Raw genomic sequence first — 21,652 nt, 5'->3', positions numbered from 1 at the left:
ATGTGCGTGCATGAGTGCGTGCATGCGTGTTTGTGTGTGTGCGCATAAATGTATTTACGCATGAGTGTGTATACATGAAAGTGTACCTGTGTGCGCTTGCACGTGTTGTGTGTGCATTAGTGCCTGCATGATGCATGCATAAATTTGCAATGTTTAATGTGCTTGCTAATTAAAAATTGCCCATCCTTATTGCCTAAAAAATACAGCATTTTCCTTGTTTAGTCTAAAGATAACTCTCTTAGCCTTTTCATTCTATACAAAATTAAAAATCTCCTGAAACATAGCTCCCTATTTTATTTGTGTAAATTCCTAAAATCCATGTTTGTTACATACCAAATATAACATATTACCCCATAATTAAAAGATGAGCCTTAATAAAGTCACTCAATATATATCCCATATTTATTTGCAGCAAAAATTCTTTAGCATTACCATTACCTTCAGGGTGGAGTTTGTCCTCTTCTTCCTCAACTTCGACAATATCATCAACTGCAATTAATTTTACTGTTAGATATAAATAAAATGTTTTCATACTATATAATGCAATCTACTATTGTTATAATCACTTCATCCAAGAATAATGATCTTAGTATACATATGTTGCAAAACTTGCAAAGCCATTTGATTTTAATATTTTCTTAATACTGGTTTAAGTTTTACAGTTTTAATTACTGACGGTTTTAGTTATACTGACAGTTTTAATTAAGATTGTCTCCAAGGGGTTTAATACTATGTTTGAGATTAATACACTTGACCTTCTGTGTGGTAGGAACAGTACGTGTTATTAGGTACTTTTCGAGTTTAACCTTCGTTAGGCTTATGATTTATACTTCTGCTTAACTCTTTAACTAAGTGTTATACACATGCATGCATTTATAGTGACCATACTTGGCACAAACAAGGATGCAGATGCCGTATCCTCCCCAACAGGGTTTTCAGCTTTACACCAATAGGTTCCCTGGTCATCGGAATAGACGTGAATGATCTCTAAGGTAGCAGTATTTTCCTCGTACGTAATGACAAAGTCCTTGGATGGCTGCAACTCTATGGTTTCTACAAACCATTTGATAGTGGGTCTTGGATAGCCAGTAACCTAATAATTGAGCAAATATTACTGAAGTAACATAGAGACACGTTTATAAAGTAATGTACAATACATTAACTAATACAACAGAGATAGATTGAGAGCAATTGCCGCATAATGGTTGCTTGATCTTGTCATTGAAATTACACTTTTACCTCATTATTGGATCACAATTTCAAGAAGCCAGTATTACAGGCAGCAAACAAAAGATCACAAAAATGACAACTATAATTGCTATTCAATCCAAACACATCGCCGGCCACATTATTTAATCTTTTAATTCGCAATACAATAGTATTGCAATAGTACAGTAATTCAACGCCGTACAGTAATTTTAGAGGGTCTGACGAGTGTTATAATCCATTATACATGGCAAAATCTAAAATATCCTCATGGCATTATAGATATCATCATGCATTGGGTTAGCTGGAGACCATAAAACAGGGCAAAAGTGTTTACTCACTTGCGTAGTAAATCGAGCCACATCAGCTTCATTCCTGGTAATGTCAGTCATAGGCGTTAACTTTGGTGCTTCATCTGCAATGATTTAAAGAGATATCCACCTCAAAGCAATGCACGAATCTTTGGGAGAAACAATTTTCGCTGACATTTTCACAATATTCACTGTAAATATTTGGGAGATGAAACCCCATTGTGGGTTGTAAGTTGTTATATCTCCCTGAGACACATCAGACACTCACTGAAAAAGAAAAATCTATATCAATAGAATAATCTTGGCATAACCCTACGTATGATGCTAATACATATTGTGGCAGTATGCATTAACATCTGCCACAAACCTTCTGGTTTCTTGGGCTTCTTCTTTTTCTTCTTTTTGCTAATCACCTTTGTGATTTCTACTTCTGGAAAAAAAGTACAACAAGATCTGCCATGAAATAAATAACATACTAAATGAGTTGACAAAAATCATTTGATAGCAGCTAAGTTTTGCCAACACTGTCTTGCAATGATAGTATAAAAGATAATACTAATGATCGATATACACAGAAAGTATCACAACAGAAAGCAACAACAAACCTTCAATTACACAACAAAACAGGACAATAACAAACCTTCTGGTCCTTCTGGTGTCATTTCAATTATTGTCTCAGTGATATGGCTTTCGGTTTCTTCAGGAACTTCTTCCTCAGTTTTGAACTCCACAACTTCTGTTGTTACAAACTCCTCTATTGTCTCTTCAACTTCCTCAACAGGTTCTACTGCCTCCACATGCAACTCATCTTCTTCTTTTGTTACCACCTTTGGCTTCTTCTTCCTTTTCTTCGTCACCTTGGTCTCAACCACAATTTCTGCATAGAAACGTTCTTTCAGTAATACAATGCCTTCCCGTCAATGCAGAAGCTTGCTATGCAGCAGCATAATAGTACACCAATTGACCTGATGTCCATATGCAATACATAGAAACTACTGCATTGATTCGAGAATATATTACTAATAGATGTTGTCACAGGTGTGTAATTACACAAAACTAGCCCTAAGAGTTTCCATAGTTAAACACCTTAAACCGTTTTTGATTGCAGACTTGTCATGTGTACCAAGAACAACTTTTAAACTCGAAGTTGACGTAATAGTCCGGTGACTCGAGATCCTAATATAGGTCGGCAGATTTATTCATAACGAATAACTAATGACTAATACATATTTCCATTTTCTTGGGCTTCCCCAATCAGATGGGTTAGTATGCACCATGCTATCTGGCTAGTTGTTGACCTTACCCTCTGAAACCTCTTCCTTTTGCTCCTGTACTACTTCTAAAATTACTTCTTTTGGTGCCTCCTCTTCTGGTGCCTCTTCAATCTCCTCAATAGGAATTTCTTAAAATAATTGAGTTAATCAAATATATGAGATGTTAAAACAATAATAATTCATGTTACATAAGAAAATAAAGGAAGCAACTGCATATAAAAATTATACATTGCAGTACAGAAATTATTACAATATTAGACCCAACTTGTAGCAATAATGTATAATTGCCTTCATGTCCGGATTTATATTGCAAATTATTTCAGAGGTAGAAATCACAAAGGTGATTAGCAAAAAGAAGAAAAAGAAGAAGCCCAAGAAACCTGAAGGTTTGTGGCAGATGTTGATGCATACTGCCACAATATGTATTAGCATCAGTAATATAATGAACCACATGAGAACTTGATCTTTAATAGGTTTTTCTGAAGCACCCGATTGGAGGAAAGTCAAGCCATGTTAACTGTTTCTGGCATAACCTGAAACACACAACGGGCTTGTCAAGGACATGATCAATAAATATTAAAGTTACACAACATAACAGAACAATAACAAACCTTCAGGTCCTTCTGGTGTCATTTCAATTATTGTCTCAGTGATATGGGTTTCGGTTTCCTCAGGACCCTCTTCCTCAGTTTTGAACTCCACAACTTCTGTTGTTACAAACTCCTCTATTGTCTCTTCAACTTCCTCGACAGGTTCTACTGCCTCCACATGCAATTCATCTTCTTCTTTTGTTACCACCTTTGGCTTCTTCTTCCTTTTCTTCGTCACCTTGGTCTCAACCACAATTTCTGCATTAAAACACCTTCAGTAAAGCAACACTTCCTCTGCAGTGCAGAGTGTGCTATGCATGAACATATATACATCAGTTCTTTAGATGTACATATGCAATGCACAACAGCTATACACTGATGAGATGGATTCTACTGATAGGTGAGGTTTTTACGTTTCTATAAACTGTTTAGTTTGTATAGATTTTAAACATTTGTAGCACGAATAATACTTAGAAGAAAAACAAAATTTTTATCAATATGCAAGCCCCAGCACTCATCATCATGTGATGCCATATATCAACATAAATATGTAGATATGCAAGCATATTCATGATAATTATAATACAGGTGGCAGTAGCAAAATACATGAACACATACATACAGCAATATCTACTTAGTATGGCTATAGTATAATATAGTGTAATGTATATCGGTTACAGCATACCAAACATATAGACAACATTTCATTGGATAGCTGTCTCAGACAATATTAACACTACAAACCTTCTTCGTTTGGCTTCAACTCCGAGATTTCAATGGTAACAGGTTCGAGGCCTTCCTCACTTATCACTCTCTCATGAGTAACTTCATCTACAATTAACTCTTCAACCGTTTCAGTAATTTCTTCAACTGGAAGGAAAATGTAATCTATGATTGATACACGACCCGTAAATCTATTATAGCTAGAGCATTCATACTCTATGTTTCAAATCTATATTCTTCCAACGTGGAGTGCCATTATCTGCTGATGAGGGATCTTGGCCTACACACTATTTATTCACACTGGCCTAGCTGACCACTCTCTCTTACCTTTAATTAGTTACTGCTGCCATACTAAAATGAATAAATAATAATCAACTTACTTGGCACAAAAAGTTTGGCGAACACAGTGTCTTCTCCAACTGTGTTATGGGCCGTGCAGTAGTAGGTTCCCTGATCAACTGGGTACACGTGAGTGATCACAAGTGTAGCTACATTGTCCTCAAATTTGATGACAAAGTCTTTTGATGGCTGCAACTCAATGGTTTCTACAAACCATCTAATAGTTGGAGTTGGGTAGCCCGTTACCTAGAAACAATGTGGTTTTCTAGTCTCATTATCTATAGAAGATTGAATTGCTATGTGATCACAAAACTCGTCAGTTAGACCTCTATCAGAAGAAGATAACGTAATCATCTCAAATTTATTCAAGCATCGTACACCCTTTTAAATATGTAGCCAAGTAGCTGTGTTATTTGCACGATTTCTGGTAGCTAGACTATACAAAATTGCGGATGCTAGCACTTTTCTCTGACATGACTGAACCAACACTCACGTGAGTTGTGAAGCGAACCTCTTCACCCTCAGGTTTGGTAACATCAGGCATTGGTGTTAGTTTAGGAGCCTCCTCTGGGGTTTCTACAAGATTGACCAATATAAGCTTGGTTAGTTTACTCTACCTTCTGGATACCTATATATTAATATGAGTGCTAATCTTTTCTGATTACCAGCAGACACTATTATTTTGCAATATATTTTTCAATAACGTGTTTTAACATGAGTGCTATATACATGTGAATGCATACAAGCACATACACATGTATCAACACATCACACAGATATTCTGCCTGCTTTGGTTTTTTCTCCTTCTTCTTCCTTTTTTCAGTAACTGAAACATTAATAGCTTTAATTGTGAATCGAACACCAACACGTTTCATTAGTTCACACCCAATAAAAAATGTTAAGGAATGTAGAATTTGTAATTACCCTCTGGTTGGACTTCTTCAATGACTTCCTCTTCCTCTAGCACTTCTGTAACTTCTGTAAGATAGATACCAACAAGAATGGTAGACCCGATTTGTCCAATAGTAAATTCTTCACAAATGGAATATATGTATTAAATTTGTTTTTAGTGATACATGGTTAATCATTGCAACACAGGCATGCATGCCAATTGTGTAGATTGATGCCTTTTATGAGAATAAGAGCAATAAAATTCTATTTACTAATCAATTTTAAACAGTCTACACAACAAAATCCGAGGATTACGCGTGCATCACATATTTCAGCTAAAAGTGACATACTGTTTAAACCGCAAGATTTACTCTTTCAAAGATTTAATATTTGCAAGAATGGTAATAGTTGTTTCACATTAGTCATACTTGCAGGAATAGTGATAGTTGAACTGATATGAGTCACATGCACATAATTATGAGGCCCTTTCAGCGTGTTGATGTGTTCGGTGTGTGTGATTAAACCCACTAAGAAACACACGGTCACTAATCAAAATGAAAAACGCACACAAGTGGCATACACTATGCATGACTGCATTTGTGAATGATTATGTCACAATAAACATAAGTCATAGCTGCATTTAGATTGAATAGACCCGATTTCAACTATAAACGGTCAACCCTAGCTTCTTTCAATTGTTCCAGTTGAATCCTCGTGTTAGGATTTCCTAGTTTGCATTACCATTTTCTAATATTTTTCCACTAGGCATACTGTTGATCTGCCACTCGATCACTCTTTGTTAACATTATAACAGATTTACCTTTGAAATTATTTAAAAATTGAATTACCAAGTCATTGATCCAGCCACTAGGTTTAAATAGGTCAATATATAATTCCTGAAGCTTCTTCTGATATAACATCTATTGCTATAGTTATATACAAAAGAATTTAAACTTTAAGCTTATTCTACTTTTGGATATTAGATCAATGCATTCACATTGAGTTTACGAATATGAAAACATGCATGGAATGCAAAAACATGCATATATGGAGCAATCACAACACATGATGGCAGGGCAACAGGGTATGGGTGAAAAACAACTTCCACTATTGTTAATAAAAGGAGTTCTCTGCTCTCTATTCTACACGTGGTGAACACAAACCTTCAGGTATATCATCACTAGGGACCTCTTCGAATGTCACTGAGGTTTCCATGTGAATTGGAACCACTCTGATGTCACTCGGCAACTCTATAATAGGCTGCCTCTGAAAGCCCACTTCCTCCTCAGTAACTTCCTCTTCAGTTACTTCTGTGATCATCATTGCAGCTTTCTTATGTTCTATTTCTTCAACCTTTTTAGTAATAGTAATTTCTGCCATTGATGTTTCAATAGTTACTGGAACATCCTCTTCCTCTGCAGGGACCTCCTCTTCTGTTATGACTGTCACTTCTGTTGGGCAAGAGACAATCTTATGAGCCTCTGCTCATCATAAACGTTAACACAATTTTCATTGTTCAACTGCAAAGAAATGCTTCCTTTGGATTAGGGGATATCATCCATTATCCAATGTAGTGTGTGCCTTTGGTTAGTACATTTTAACACACATATCTAATCTAATCTTACAAGCAGCATTAACATTGGTGGAGCCCACAGATTCTGTGGCGCAGGATAATGGGTGAAAGGGAATGACTGGTGGGAAGCACAAACTGAAGGAAAATGATAACGCAGCTATATTCTTGCAAAAGCAATTATGCACAGTGTTCACAGCAACATTTCTACACTTTTGGTCACACTCAAACCAAAATCGCAAGAAACACCAACCTTCAGGCACTTCCTCTTTTGGTTCTTCAAGTGTTATCTCGGCTATTTCTTTCGTGGTCCTCTTCTTTTTCTTTTTCACTACCTTCGTTGTGTCCACGACTATTTCTAAAAATGTTATGTATATCAGATTAATTAAAACCCTATATAAATGTACTGTCCCTGTGAAAATTAGACGTTAATGATGACGATAAACAATGCAATTCAGATTCAATAATTTAGACACATATCTCAGATATCTCATCCCAGTATCACAATATGTTTATCACATATAAACATCTTGTTTGAGCCCACTTATTATCATTTATCATGATATCTCATATATTATTTATAACTGATCAATATATGAGATATCATGATAAATGTTAAGAAGTGGGCTCAAACAAGATGTTTATATGTGATATATGGTGAAATCATTTGCTTTATCCAATCGATTGCCTTTATGACACAAACTAAGAATTCAGGAGAAAAGAAACAGGAGAAGGAACACAAGAAGAGACACACAGTATAGCAATTCAATGTCTAAATGATGTTCATGCACCTATAAGTAAAGGAAATATCCAACTATCTCTACTTGAGTAACACAAACCTTCCTCCACAACTTCCTCTGGTTTTGTGAACTCTATAACCATCTCAACACGTTCTTCATGTACTTCCTCTACTTCAATGACTTCCTCTGGCTGAAGCACCAGTTCAGGTTGAGGAATCTCCTCAGGAGTTTCTTCTGGTTGTTCAACTTCTATCACCATCTCAACCGTCTCTTCAAGAACCTCTTCTACAGGAATTTCCTCTACCGTAACAACCTCCTCTACTGGCACCTCTTCCTTAGGCTTCTTCTTCTTCTTAGGCTTCTTAGTTACTATAACAACACCATGCAAGGCAATCATCAGACAATGTCAGCACAACTCAAATACATCCACCAGTAACAGAACTAGTGAATCTAACATGAGTTGCTAAATGCTATTATGTCCAAATGATTTCCTTCATCACATTAACTAAGGGTTTAGGAGAAAACAAAGAGAAAATGGATAACAAGATGCTCATTGAAAAAATTGCATGCATAAAAGACATTAACACATACTACTGAAATACATGTCACTAATTTTCAATAGGAAAACACAAACCTTCCCCACACTTTCCTCTGGTTTTGGTGAATCTATAACCGTATTTCAACACGTTCTTCGATGACTGTCCTCTACTGTCAACTGACTTGCCTCTGGCCTGAGGCACAGTTTCAGGTTGCACGAATCCTCGGAGATTCTCTGTTTTCACCTCGTATCACCATCTCAACCCTCTCTTCAAAAAACTTCCTCTAGCAAGAGTGTTCCTCACCGGAACAACCTCCTCTACTGGCACCTCTTCCTTAGGGCTTCTTCTTCGTTCGTCTTAGGCTTCTCAGTTAACATAACACCCATGCAAGGCAATCATCAGACAATGTCAAGCCAGCAACTCAAATACAGCCACCAGTAACTGGCACTGGTAAATGTATTATATTGTTGAAACATGCTGTTTTATCCAATCGAATTGCCAAGTTATGACACCCAACTGAAGAATTTAGCAAAAAAGAGAAAACAGAGAGGATAATACACGAAAAGACATCAATACCCCCTACACAGTATTAGCGGCAATTTAATGTCATAATGACGTTCGATGCACCGATCAAGTGTAAGGACATAGCCAATTATTCTACGTGAGGAACACAAGACCTTTCGCTCCTACACTTCCTGCTGGTTTTGTGGAACTCTATACCACGCATCTCACCGCGTTCTTTCATGTACTTCCGCTTCTTCAATGACCTGCCTCTGCTGAGGCACTCAGTTCAGGTTGAGGAATGCTCTTCGAAAGAGTTGCCTCTGGTTGTTCAACCTTCTATCCATCCTCAACCGCTCTCATTCATGAACCTCCTCAAACAGGAATTCCTCTACCGTAACAACCTCTCTAGCTGGCACCTCTTCTCTTTCAGGCTATTCGTATTCTCTTTCTTGCTTCTTAGCGCTTCTCAGTAATCTATAACATACACCAGCAAGCAATCATGATATCTCAGGTTACAGTCGCACTTAACTCAAATTACATCCAGCCAGTAACAGAACTAGTGTAATCTAACATGAGTTGCTAAATGCTATTATGTCCAAATGATTTCCTTCATCACATTAACTAAGGGTTAAGAAAACAAAGAGAAAATGGAATAACAAATAGCTCATTGAAAAAAAGTTGCAGTGGCATTAAAGACATTTAACACATACTACTAGAAATAATCATGTCACAATTTTTCAATAGGAAACACCACCTTACCGTCGCACATACTCCTGCTGGTTTTGTGGAATAATCTAATATACGCATCTTCAACACGTTCTTCATGTACTTCCTCTACTTCAATGACTAGAATTAATGACTTCCTCTGGTGAAGCACCCAGTTCAGGTTGAGGAATCTCCTCAGGGAGTTTCTATCCTGGTTGTGTTTTTCAACCTCTAATCACCATCTGCTACCCGTACCTCTTCATAGAACCTGACCAGGTTTTCCTCTAACAAGCGTTTACCTCAAGCAGTTATAACACCTCCTCCTACTGGGCCCATTGCATCCTTTGGCTTCCTTCTTTTTCCTCTTTTTCGTACGTTTCTCAAATAATACAACAGCAATGCAAGGCAATCTAATAGACAATGTTCGAGGCACAACGTCATATACAGCCCCACCAAGTAAACTGCACTGGTAAATGTATATATGTGTGAAAACAGCTGCTTTATCCAATCGATTGCCTTTATGTGCACTCAGACTAACGAATTTAGCAGAATAAGAACAGGAGAGGCAATACACGAAAGAACACGAGTAGAGAGCAATTTAATGTCTAATGATACGTCATTGGCAGCCTATTAAGGTAAAGGAAATATCCAACTATCGTCTACTTGAGTAACACAAACCTTCCTCCACAACTTCTCTGGTTTTGTGAACTCTCTATAACTCATCCTCAAACAAGAGCAGCGTTCTTTCATGTACTTCCCTCTCTTCAGATGACTTCCCTGCCTGAAGCTACACCAGTTCAAGGTTGAGGAATCTCCTCGAGTTTCTTCTTGTGGTTGTTCAGTATGTTAAACAACGCTCTTATCATCCATCTTCTCCCTCTCTTCATGAAACTTCCTCTACAAGGAGTTTCCTCTACCGGAACAACCTCCTCTAAGCTGCACCTCTCCTTAGCTTCTTCTTTCTTCTTCAGCGGCTTCTCAGTAACTTATAACAACACCATGCAAGGCATATCATCAGACAATGTCAAGACAACTCAAATCATCACGCAAGTGACAGAGAATAGTGAATCTAACATGATTTGCCTAAATAATCCTAGTGCTATTATGCGTCGCCCCAATGATTTCTTCATCACTTAACCTAAGGTTGTAAGAGAAAAACAAAGAGAAATGGAAATACAAGATCTCCTTGATAATGAAGAGTTCAATGAACACCGCACGTAACTCACTCCAAAAAAGGAACACAAGATGCAGTGAGTAAGCAAAGAGAGTTCAGTTTTAATTGACAACCATCGACGTACTTATAGGAATGATTGCCATATTCTGTCATATCGAATAATAATTATAAGACCTTAAAAATGACATCACATTTGTGACCGTAGATGGTGCTATAACCCGCCTTTGGTAGCGATGCCTTGAAATAAATAGGTTATGCTGTGTTCGCGCGGACATGTTGTAAATCTTTATCCCTTAATAAGACGTTTAAATTATCGGCAGAGTGAGGAGGAAATAATTTAATAAAATAATTATAAACCAATTTTGGGTGGCTAAAAAAGATTGTTCAATGATAATCTGTAAAACGAACCAGACGAGTGTGTACTACCACAGACGTTATGTGTTTATATAATTATTCTAATAATAATTGCCAAACTTCTACCGTAATTTGCAAATAAAATTTTCTTTTTTTTTTTTTTTGTTTTTTTTGTTTAAATTCAAAACCGACCCGAATAAAACCACCGCCCTACCCTTATTCATTCACATACCAAAAATGGAGCAAAATTCGTTGGAACCTGACTGTGACTAAAATGGATTCTCCGCTCTCCCCCATTTTGCCAATTGCCGTGGCTGCGGAAAGTACGTCGGACTGGCGTGGCTCAAAATGGACGGTTCCATATGGGAGCGATAGCAAGTAACAACTACACACCTACATTCTTTTTCCAATTTCAAGAACATTGTGGGTCAAACTTTTTCCTGATTATCAGTTGATGACCGAAACCAAATGTTGATGGACTGACGGACGGACGGACGGACGGACGGACGGACGGACGACGGACGACGACCCATGGCAATAGCTCAACTTGACTATGTCAAAGTGAGCTAAAAATTGCATGCATAAAAGACATTAACACATACTACTGAAATACATGTCACTAATTTTCAATAGGAAAACACAAACCTTCCTCCACAACTTCCTCTGTTTTTGTGAATTCTATAACCATTTCAACACGTTCTTCATGTACTTCCTCTACTTCAATGACTTCCTCTGGCTGAGGCACCAGTTCAGGTTGAGGAATCTCCTCAGGAGATTCTTCTGGTTGTTCAACCTCTATCACCATCTCAACCTTCTCTTCAAGAACTTCCTCTACAAGAGTTTCCTCTACAGTTATAACCTCCTCTACTGGTGCCTCATCCTTTGGCTTCTTCTTTTTCTTCTTTTTCGTACGTTTCTCAATAACTACAACAGCATGCAAGGCAATCATCAGACAATGTCAGCACAACTCAAACACAGCCACCAGTAACTGCACTGGTAAATGTATTATATGTTGAAAACAGCTGCTTTATCCAATCGATTGCCTTTATGACACCAACTAAGAATTTAGCAGAAAAGAAACAGGAGAGGGAATACAGGAAAAGACACACAGTATAGCAATTTAATGTCTAAATGACGTTCATGCACCTATAAGTAAAGGAAATATCCAACTATCTCTACTTGAGTAACACAAACCTTCCTCCACAACTTCCTCTGGTGTTGTGAACTCTATAACCATCTCAACACGTTCTTCATGTACTTCCTCTTCTTCAATGACCTCCTCTGGCTGAGGCACCAGTTCAGGTTGAAGAATCTCCTCGGGAGTTTCTTCTGGTTGTTCAACTTCTATCACCATCTCAACCCTCTCTTCATAAACCTCCTCTACAGGAATTTCCTCTACAGGAGTTTCCACTACCGGAACAACCTCCTCTACTGGCACCTCTTCCTTAGGCTTCTTCTTCTTCTTCTTAGGCTTCTCAGTAACTATAACAACACCATGCAAGGCAATCATCAGACAATGTCAGCACAACTCAAATACATCCACCAGTAACAGAACTGGTTAATGTAATATGAGTCTCCAAAAGCTATTATACCCAAATGATTGCCTTTATCACACTAAGGATTTAGAAGAAAACAAATAAAAAGGGGATAACAAGATGCACATTTAAACAACTGAGTGCATAGATGACATTCACACACACACTGATAAAATACATCTCACAAACTTTTGATAAAAAAACACAAACCTTCCTCCACAACTTCCTCTGGTGTTGTGAATTCTATAACCATCTCAACACGTTCTTCATGTACTTCCTCTTCTTCAATGACCTCCTCTGGCTGAGGCACCAGTTCAGGTTGAGGAATCTCCTCGGAAGTTTCTTCTGGTTGTTCAACCTCTATCACCATCTCTACCCTCTCTTCATGAACCTCCTCTACAAGAATTTCCTCTACCGGAACAACCTCCTCTACTGGCACCTCTTCCTTAGGCTTCTTCTTCTTCTTTTTCTTAGGTTTCTCAGTAACTATAACAACAGCATCCAAGGCAATCATCAGACAATGTCAGCTCAACTCAAATACACCCACCAGTAACAGAACTGGTTAATGTAATATGAGTCGCCAAAAGCCATTATACCCAAATGATTGCCTTTATCACACCGAGGATTTGGAGAAAACAGTGAAAGGGGGGCTTACAAGATGCACATAGAAACAATTGAGTGCATAAATAAAATCCACACACACCGATAAAATCAAGAGCATATAAAGAAGGAGAGCGTACAACGGTAAAATGCTGAAACCATGTTACAGTATTAGTCGAATTAATAAACTTTCCCCGTTTTATTATTGATCAGCTGTCCTACCTTGTTCATATAAAACAAACCGCATGTCCCTATGATGCCCCTACGCTGAGATAATGAGCGGTAAAAATCTGGTATTTTCGCCGAAAACTGACTCGAGATCAGTCAGTTACTGTGACTGCCTCTCGAAGTGTTATAACTTCGGTAAACCTCGCGTGTTTCCGTCAGTGATTGACAAATGGAATGAATGACGTCTGTCATTGATTGCCATAGTTATGACCCCCACCTGTGCCCACCTCACGCCCACCTCACGCTGGATGTATAGTAAACTCTGGTAGTATGACGTGAGTCAGCGCCACTATGGCGCTACACAGCAGCGACCGGAAGCAACACCCTGGCCACACTTCGAGAGTGGGTCGCAGTACTGACTAATGTCTAGTCGGTGTTCAGCGAAAATACCAGATTTTCACCGCTCATTATCTCAGTGTATGGGCATCGTAGGGACATGCGGTTTGTTTTACATGAACAAGGTAGGACAGCTGATCAATGATACTGCAAAGAATCGTCAAAATAACACGGGGAAAGTTTATTAATTCGACTAATACTGCAACATGGTTTCAGCATTTTACCGTTGTACGCTCTCCTTCTTTATATGCTCTTGATAAAATATATCTCATTATCTTTCCGTGAAAAACACAAACCTTCCTCCACAACCTCCTCTGGTTTTGTGAACTCTATAACCATTTCAACACGCTCTTCCGGAACCTCTTCTTCAATGATCTCCTCTGGCTGAGGCACCAGTTCAGGTTGAGGAATCTCCTCGGGAGTTTCTTCTGGTTGTTCAAACTCTATCACCATCTCTACCCTTTCTTCATGAACCTCTTCTACAGGAATTTCCTCTACAGGAACAACCTCCTCTACTGGCGCCTCTTCCTTAGGCTTCTTCTTCTTTTTCTTAGGTTTCTCAGTAACTATAAAAACGCACGAGCCAATTATCAGATAATGCCAGCAGAATCTTAATACAACCATCAGCAGATTTGGTGCCTGTATTATAAATTCATAACAGCTAGTATATCAGAGAAATTCGCTTTAATGCTTACACTAAAAATTCGGGAGTGTGTAAATAACAAACAAACAAAGGAATACAAGACGCACAGCCCATTTACCAGTCACACACAATGTTGGGACAACACCCACAGTATAAAGCCTTAAGCAGCCAAACAAAGTCACTAGCATCAACACTGTTTATAGGTCCCTGATCGCTGACATGTGAAATATATTATTTACGAACAAAGCTAAGAAGCTATGAAATAACAGCTTCTACCAGGATTCCTCTTTGGTTCCATCAGATGTATTAGTGCCGGTATGTGTAGTGCAAAAATTCAGCAGAATTCTTACCTGCTTCCACTATTTCTTCCACCACATCAGTGCGCTGCAAGATCAGCTCAGCTTCTGTCACATGCTCTTTTGGCTTATCTGCTTCCTTCACAATCTCTTCTGGCATTCCTTCAATCTCTACCGGCTTTCCAGCTTCAAGGACAATTTCTGTTTCTGTTGTTTGTTGAGGAACTATTGCTTGCTTTTCTGTTGTTTCAACATGATCTTTGCGTTGAATGTCCAGAGTCACACTTTCTACTGTCTCTGTGTGCTCATCTGGCTTTTCTACCTCAAATGTCATCTCTGTGATTTGCTTTTCTACTTTCTCCTTCTTTTTCTTCTTCTTCTTTACAACCTGTGTAGTCTCAATGACTTCTTCCTGAATTTCTTTGATTCCTTTAATTTGAAAATCATGGGGTTAATCAGAAATAATTCGATTTCGTATGATAGCTTTTCTGATGCACACAGTGCTATTGACATTGACAATATTATCAATCCTGTAATAAAATCATTAATGAAAATTCGCAAAATGTTTGAATAAGACGTATATTCATCAGAAAATTACAACTGATAACTTGCACTTTCGTTTGCAGCATGGTTTTACTATTCCTTACCTGGCATTTCCTCTTCTGGTATAATTTCCTCTTCCACAATAGAGGGAACCAGTATTTCTTCAGATATGTGTTCTGACACAGACATAACGGTCACTGGAATATACAAAATTTGAGCTAATAACTAATAATAAAATCATTACCTAGTAGTATTGCTTACTTTTAGATAGCTTTTATTGCAATTATACAAATAACAAATACAAATTCAAATCAATTTTCCATATGTTTTGATCTATTAGTATTTAATGTATTGTGATTAGCCCTCGGTCTGTAATGTGCAAAATAAATTGTCAAATGCGCAACTTTTTCAGGATGGCAGCACGGTCAAGGGTGTCATGTCAGCGCCCAAAAATGAAGATTTCGAAATTTAATGTTGTTTTATGACAAACGTAAATGCGTAATTATAGATATTTGTAGGTATGTGCTATTATTTATAAATCTACTATCATAATATACTCTCAAATTCTAGAGTAAAGTATTCCTTTAAAAAACTATATGCAATGAATATAATAAAATAAAATGCAGATCTACCTTCCACAGTTAGAACAGCAACACATTCTGCAGTGCCCAGTTCATTAGTAGCCACACAGCGATACACTCCAGTGTCTTCTGGAAACACCTCAAGGATTTCTAGTTTAGCAAGGTTATCCTCGTATGTAACCCGTATGTCCTTGTGCTCTCTAATCTCTTCATTGTCTCTGAAATACACAATCACATGTGCTTTAGTAACACAGTAATACCTCGTGTTATGCAAATAATGAGCCCCAGAGAAAAACGTTCATAATGAGCAAATCCATAACATGAACCATGTTTTTCTATTGTAGTCCATTATACTTTTCTTTGGAAAATCTTTCAGCTAAAACAAGTACTAGGACAATTATGCCAGCAATTAAATATTTTAAGCACAAATATGAATTATTAAATCATGTAAGATAGTATCATAATTACACTGGGATGGAAAGGGAATTTAGAGTTTGAATCATTATGAGGGAGAAGGAGGGACGTTGTTACGAGCTAGCTCGCTATCATTATCACTATCACTGAAGAGATCAGGTATCTCAAGCCCTGTCCTGGAGGTCAAAATTTATCTACAGTTGGTAGCTGTTTACGACGGATCTCCTCTTTGTATGGCTCATTGTAGCATCTAGCGTGTGAGGCTGCTGTAAACTGCTATCGAAATATTGGATGTAGAAGGGCGACCACGGGAATATGCATATTTCATAAACATGAGGTGCACGTACAGGTCACACTATCTAATGCAATAGTGGCACATTACACATCACAGATGACCTGCCGAACATGTTGGTAGCGGGCTGCATTTTTATTACAAAAAATTTATTTACGATGATAGAGCATGCCACTTTTTGTGAAAAATAACCTGTTAAATCATTTGAACAATTCCATAATCACAAATTTGCAAATCCCGAGTTAATTGGTTATAATTTGCAAATTACACATGGGCTAGTTGTTTTATCCAGAGTTAAGATCATCACTTAATTACATTACGTGAATTTACGTAATCTGAGTTGTTGCAACACAGGATAATACTGTAGTCCAATACAGTTATGTCCACATTTTACGGAGAGAAATCGATACACACCGATATCATTGTTACAATTTAGGATTATAGTTATCATATAAAATCAGAAAAATCTAAATACTTACTTATACCACTTTACAACTGGTTTGGGAGTACCAGAGAGGACAGCTCTGAACGTAACTGTGCTGCCATCATGAACAACCTGTAATGATAACAACATACATAATTACCGAGACATGAGAATGACAGATATTGTGAAATTAAAAGTGTATCAGCTTATAACATAATTAATATGTATTTGCATGCAGCCTGCAATTTTCAACTGTACCTGTGCCTACTCAAAACAATAAAAACATTTCATGCTACTGATCGCTAGGTAAGCATTTTAAAGCTAACATGAAAGGCCATGGAAGCGACATTTATATTAATAAAGAGAAGAAATACCATCGAGTTGAACTTGTCCTTGAATTCGGGAGCCTTTGTTTCCTCAAAAGGAATGATGAGAGGTTCTTCTGCAAGCATCAATTAACAGGCATGTATATGTCTATTGTAAGTATGGGTAGTAGTAAGAAATTAAGACAAGCACACAATTAATGTGACTATTCAAGTGATAAACTGCGACCATGCATGAGCCAGTTACATGAGGTGATATATGGCATGTAAATGTCACATTGGCCAGATGGCAATTCACGCTTTTCTGATCATACTAGATAGATACTAACCTTCAACAGTAAGCTCAGCAGTGCAAACGGAAGTGCCACTAGGGTTCTTTGCCGTAACAGTATAATGACCCTGATGAACCATTCGCTTCACCTTTGTGATTGTCACAGTGTAAATTGTTTCCACTCTGGTGATGGTGACGTGTTCGGATGCAGTGAGGACCATGTCGTTGAACGTCCACACGACTAAACAAAGAAATACATGAAACTGTACTAATAAAATTCATTATAAGGTAACATAATATAGTTTTTGCATTAGGTACTAAAAGTAAACACATAAATCAACATTAATCTTTCAAAATTGCATACCTTCTGGGTGAGGCTTGCCAGTGATCTCGCAGCTGAAGGTAACCGTCTCATTCTCTCTCACTTGTTGAGACTTGGGTTTCTTTACAAATGTAGGAGGGACCTGCTCTTCTTTAGGCTCTGCGTAGTGTAACACAACATCAATTACATTTCAAGTATTGTAAGAGTATTTCATCACAACGCGTTATTGTTAACATCTTTAGTTTTGAACTTCAGACTGCGGACTCCCTCTTTTTGAGAGCAGGGAGTCTGTTGTTCAAAAGTTAATTTCTACCCCTGTGACAACACATCGAGCATTTTCGAGTTCTACCAAATAAATGCAGCACAAAGAATGGCTGTAGCTATAACATGACAAAGGGCTATTAGTTACATGATGCTTGAAATAGATACGATTCTTTTAGGAGTAACGTTTATACAAACAATACGTTACTTTATTCTATATTCATTCATAATAAGGTATACCGGTACTTACTTTCAACAATGAGCTCTGCAGTGCAGACTGACTCGCCAAACTCGTTCCTTGCAACAACTGTGTATCTGCCCATGTCTTCAGGTTTTACTTCCATGATGGTCAGATAATGCGTGTCATCTTCTTCCACGTAAGTCACAGTGTGTCTCTCATCTGGACTGAATGGTTCGCCATTAAACAGCCACGTTACCTCTGGCTTGGGTTCACCGATGACCTTGTGTAAAAATTGAAAACAAAGCACATGTAATTCATTGTTCATTTGACATTCATGTGACAATATTATATCAGTTTCGTTTTCTATATCAATGGATGTTTTATTAAAATGCTCTATGAAGGTAGAGAGTTGTAGAACTAATAACATTTTTTAAACACAATTAGATATCTAGCCAGTGCTATTACCTTGCACTTAAAGGGTACGGTCATGTCCTGAGTGACAGCAAAGCCTTCCAGGGGCACAATAAACTGTGGTGCTGAACCCTTTTTGATTTTCTTTTCTTTTCGTTTTTTCCTCCTTTCAACCTTCACCTCTTCTGTTTCTTCAACCTTAATTTCCTCGAATTCTGTGCCAGAGCAGTAATAATATGAGTTGCATTAATGTACTGCCGCTAATTACATGATGTAAACTTATTTAACATGGTTAAGCATCATATTAGGAATGTCTGAAAATATTTTATCTGTTATTGGTAAGACGTATAACCTTCAATTTTAAATCGTCATAACTACATATCAGATGACAGATAGTTATGAACAAGAACGTGAGTACATGAATCATCAGAATTAGAAGCAACCAACCTTCCACAAGCAGCTCAACAGTGCAGATAGACCTTCCAAAGTCGTTCTTTGCCACAGCAGTATACATCCCAGAGTCGAGTGGTGTTGTCTGGGTGATGGTCAGCTGATGAGTATCATTCTCTGGTACGTACGTGATCTTGTGGCAATCGTCTTCCTCAATGGGTACACCATTAAACAGCCACTCGACACTCGGTTTAGGTTCGCCTGTCACCTGACACTTCAGCACAGTGTCGTCATTGTATCCAACAAGCATCGGCTCCAGAGGAATGACAAACTGTGGTGGAACACCTAGACGGTAAACAGATGTAAGAAATATCTTTTGTTAGTGACTCGATTTCACCATTAACATTAAAAGGCACATTGGTTAGAATAAATATAATAACATTGCATTGTAGAATTTGTACTATAATTTTATAGTAATTTTTAACATCATACATGTATGCAAACTGTAATAAGTCATGCCATTCCACAAAATGCATTTTTTTAATATCACTTACAACTTGAATTTAAACATTGAGAGTTGAGTCTAGTAAATTTTATATAACAAAAGCATAAAATATAATAGATTACCTTCCATAAGCACCTCAGCAGTGCACTTTGCTGTTCCAAATTGATTTTTGGCTACTGCTGTGTACCTTCCGCTGTCAGGCAATATGGCCTCTGTGATTGTCAGATGGTGCGTGTCATCCTCTGGCGTATAGCTAGTCACATGTTTCTCATCTTCTATGAGAGGAACACCATTGTACTCCCATGTCACCTCTGGTCTAGGTAAACCAGTCACCTTGCACTTTAGTGGCACCTCCTTACCAATTGGTACTACCATAGCGTCCAGAGGAACCACAAACTTTGGTGAGCGACCTGCAAAGAATATTTGTATTCCATTACATCTACACAGAAAATATCATCATAAGTAAGTTTACACCTCTTTCTTTGCATTATATTATTATCATTATATAATACATTGATATATGGGTACTCCCCAGGCCTTTGACAGATGTTGAGTACTAGAAGCCTTCAAAGCTGAAGACAATTGGTGACATCCCATATATCCTCCAAATTTCCTAATCGACATGTCATAATTTACAGCGGGTTGCTTTTGACAATCCCACCACAGTCAAAGTGTCAGTGTTTAGTCAGCTTAATGTACAGGTCTCCAATTCGATTGTGTTTACCTGTACACGTATTGGGTCCACATTTATGACATGTGTAAATGACTCCAATTAACACGAGGGATGAATTACCTTATTGCCTGACATACTGAATTTAACACATTGTTTATTAATGTTTTTGCAATGACATAGGCCTATGCATACTTCTGTAGCTAATTATCCATGTTGATAACACATTTATAATAGTAAATTAGTAATACCTTCGACCACAATTTCAGCAGTGCACTTGGCAGTGCCGAAGCGGTTTTTGGCCACTGCAGTGTAGTTACCACTGTCTGGTAGGTCAGACTTCTTTATTGTCAAATGATGCAGGTCTTTTTCAGGTGAGTAATACACCTGATACCTTTCATCTGGATGAATCGGCATTTTGTTGTACTCCCATGTTACCTGGTTAAAAAATATTGAAGAAAAATTTTTCATTCATGCCATAACACTTATGTCATAAGCAATCACTTTATTGAATGATTTATCATATATATTTAGACATGTTCTCAATATGGGTTCGTGTCATACATACTTCTGGTTGTGGAACTCCTGTCACTCGGCATTTCAGTGGGATATCCTCATTGAATGGTACGAGCATTGCCTCTGGTAATACCACAAACACTGGCGCTACACCTTCCACGAGAAGCTCTGCAGTGACTTTGGCCGTTCCAAATTTGTTCTTGGCGATGATTGTATAGTCGCCACTGTCTTCTAGGATGGTTTCGGGAATGGTGAGGTAGTGTAGATCTTCCTCTGGGACGTATCTCACTTGGTGTCTCTCGTCGGGCTGCAACGGCGTACCGTTGTATTCGTAGCTGACATCCGGTACAGGAATTCCAGTCACTCTGCACGTGAGTGTAGCTGGCTGTGTGATTGGTGCCAGTTTTGCTTCCGGCAGCACAGTGAACTTCGGTGGAATACCCTCGATAACAAGTTCTGCGGTGCACTTGGCTGTGCCAAACTTGTTCTTCGCTACAGCAGTATAGTTGCCGCTGTCATCTAATGTGGTATCCGTGATGTCAAGGTGGTGAATATCTTCTTCTGGTGAGTGATACAGCTTGTGTCTGTCGTCCTCTTCCACAGGCACACCATTATACAGCCACGTTACCTAAAATGTGCCGATGTGCAAACAATAAAACCATGGGAGTTAGTGGTTTGCAAAGCAATGATGTCATTTTACACAAGCCAGTAGCAACTACAGGGGGTTAAATGTAATATAATTCTAAATACAATACTACAATAGTTAATTATGTATTTATATAATAAAATAATCATTTTTCTTTTTTTATTATTGTAACTTTTGAAACCACTACGTGATTGCAACCACGCTACACTTCACACCATGACTTACCTCAGGTGTTGGCTCTCCTGTCACCTTGCACTTGAATGGTGCTGTTTCATGCACTGGTCTCAGCATTGCATCCGGCAAAACCACAAACTTTGGTGGAACTCCTAAATATGCAATAAATT

The 21,652-nt window shown here is 38.0% G+C and overlaps 1 protein-coding gene across 1 annotated transcript in view; it reads right to left on the bottom strand.

Moving 5' to 3' along the window:
* The window catches only part of LOC106806630 (titin-like), a 165,642-nt gene that overhangs the window by 75,571 nt on the left and 68,419 nt on the right, over positions 1 to 21,652 (bottom strand). Inside the window, exons 45-77 of the mRNA XM_014808636.1 lie at positions 21,534 to 21,634; positions 20,715 to 21,290; positions 20,398 to 20,584; positions 19,599 to 19,886; positions 19,029 to 19,316; positions 18,636 to 18,796; positions 18,240 to 18,450; positions 17,771 to 17,887; positions 17,465 to 17,647; positions 17,187 to 17,254; positions 16,868 to 16,944; positions 15,734 to 15,900; positions 15,206 to 15,298; positions 14,613 to 14,987; positions 13,916 to 14,185; positions 12,666 to 12,941; positions 12,115 to 12,402; positions 11,566 to 11,844; positions 10,366 to 10,377; positions 7,744 to 8,010; positions 7,158 to 7,262; positions 6,498 to 6,785; positions 5,368 to 5,421; positions 4,937 to 5,019; positions 4,485 to 4,689; positions 4,126 to 4,251; positions 3,403 to 3,639; positions 2,821 to 2,919; positions 2,158 to 2,394; positions 1,885 to 1,947; positions 1,548 to 1,621; positions 889 to 1,093; positions 439 to 489 (exon numbers count right to left, since the gene is read on the bottom strand). Of these exons, the coding sequence (XP_014664122.1) occupies positions 439 to 489; positions 889 to 1,093; positions 1,548 to 1,621; positions 1,885 to 1,947; positions 2,158 to 2,394; positions 2,821 to 2,919; positions 3,403 to 3,639; positions 4,126 to 4,251; positions 4,485 to 4,689; positions 4,937 to 5,019; positions 5,368 to 5,421; positions 6,498 to 6,785; positions 7,158 to 7,262; positions 7,744 to 8,010; positions 10,366 to 10,377; positions 11,566 to 11,844; positions 12,115 to 12,402; positions 12,666 to 12,941; positions 13,916 to 14,185; positions 14,613 to 14,987; positions 15,206 to 15,298; positions 15,734 to 15,900; positions 16,868 to 16,944; positions 17,187 to 17,254; positions 17,465 to 17,647; positions 17,771 to 17,887; positions 18,240 to 18,450; positions 18,636 to 18,796; positions 19,029 to 19,316; positions 19,599 to 19,886; positions 20,398 to 20,584; positions 20,715 to 21,290; positions 21,534 to 21,634 (6,111 nt within the window). The remainder of the gene's footprint in view (positions 1 to 438; positions 490 to 888; positions 1,094 to 1,547; positions 1,622 to 1,884; positions 1,948 to 2,157; positions 2,395 to 2,820; positions 2,920 to 3,402; positions 3,640 to 4,125; positions 4,252 to 4,484; positions 4,690 to 4,936; positions 5,020 to 5,367; positions 5,422 to 6,497; positions 6,786 to 7,157; positions 7,263 to 7,743; positions 8,011 to 10,365; positions 10,378 to 11,565; positions 11,845 to 12,114; positions 12,403 to 12,665; positions 12,942 to 13,915; positions 14,186 to 14,612; positions 14,988 to 15,205; positions 15,299 to 15,733; positions 15,901 to 16,867; positions 16,945 to 17,186; positions 17,255 to 17,464; positions 17,648 to 17,770; positions 17,888 to 18,239; positions 18,451 to 18,635; positions 18,797 to 19,028; positions 19,317 to 19,598; positions 19,887 to 20,397; positions 20,585 to 20,714; positions 21,291 to 21,533; positions 21,635 to 21,652) is intronic.

This window comes from Priapulus caudatus, unplaced genomic scaffold, assembly GCF_000485595.1.
Source record: "Priapulus caudatus unplaced genomic scaffold, Priapulus_caudatus-5.0.1 Scaffold9, whole genome shotgun sequence".
NCBI lineage: Eukaryota > Metazoa > Priapulida > Priapulimorpha > Priapulimorphida > Priapulidae > Priapulus > Priapulus caudatus.
Note: the sequence above shows the minus strand (reverse complement) of the source record. Positions and strands in the feature narration are given on the sequence as shown.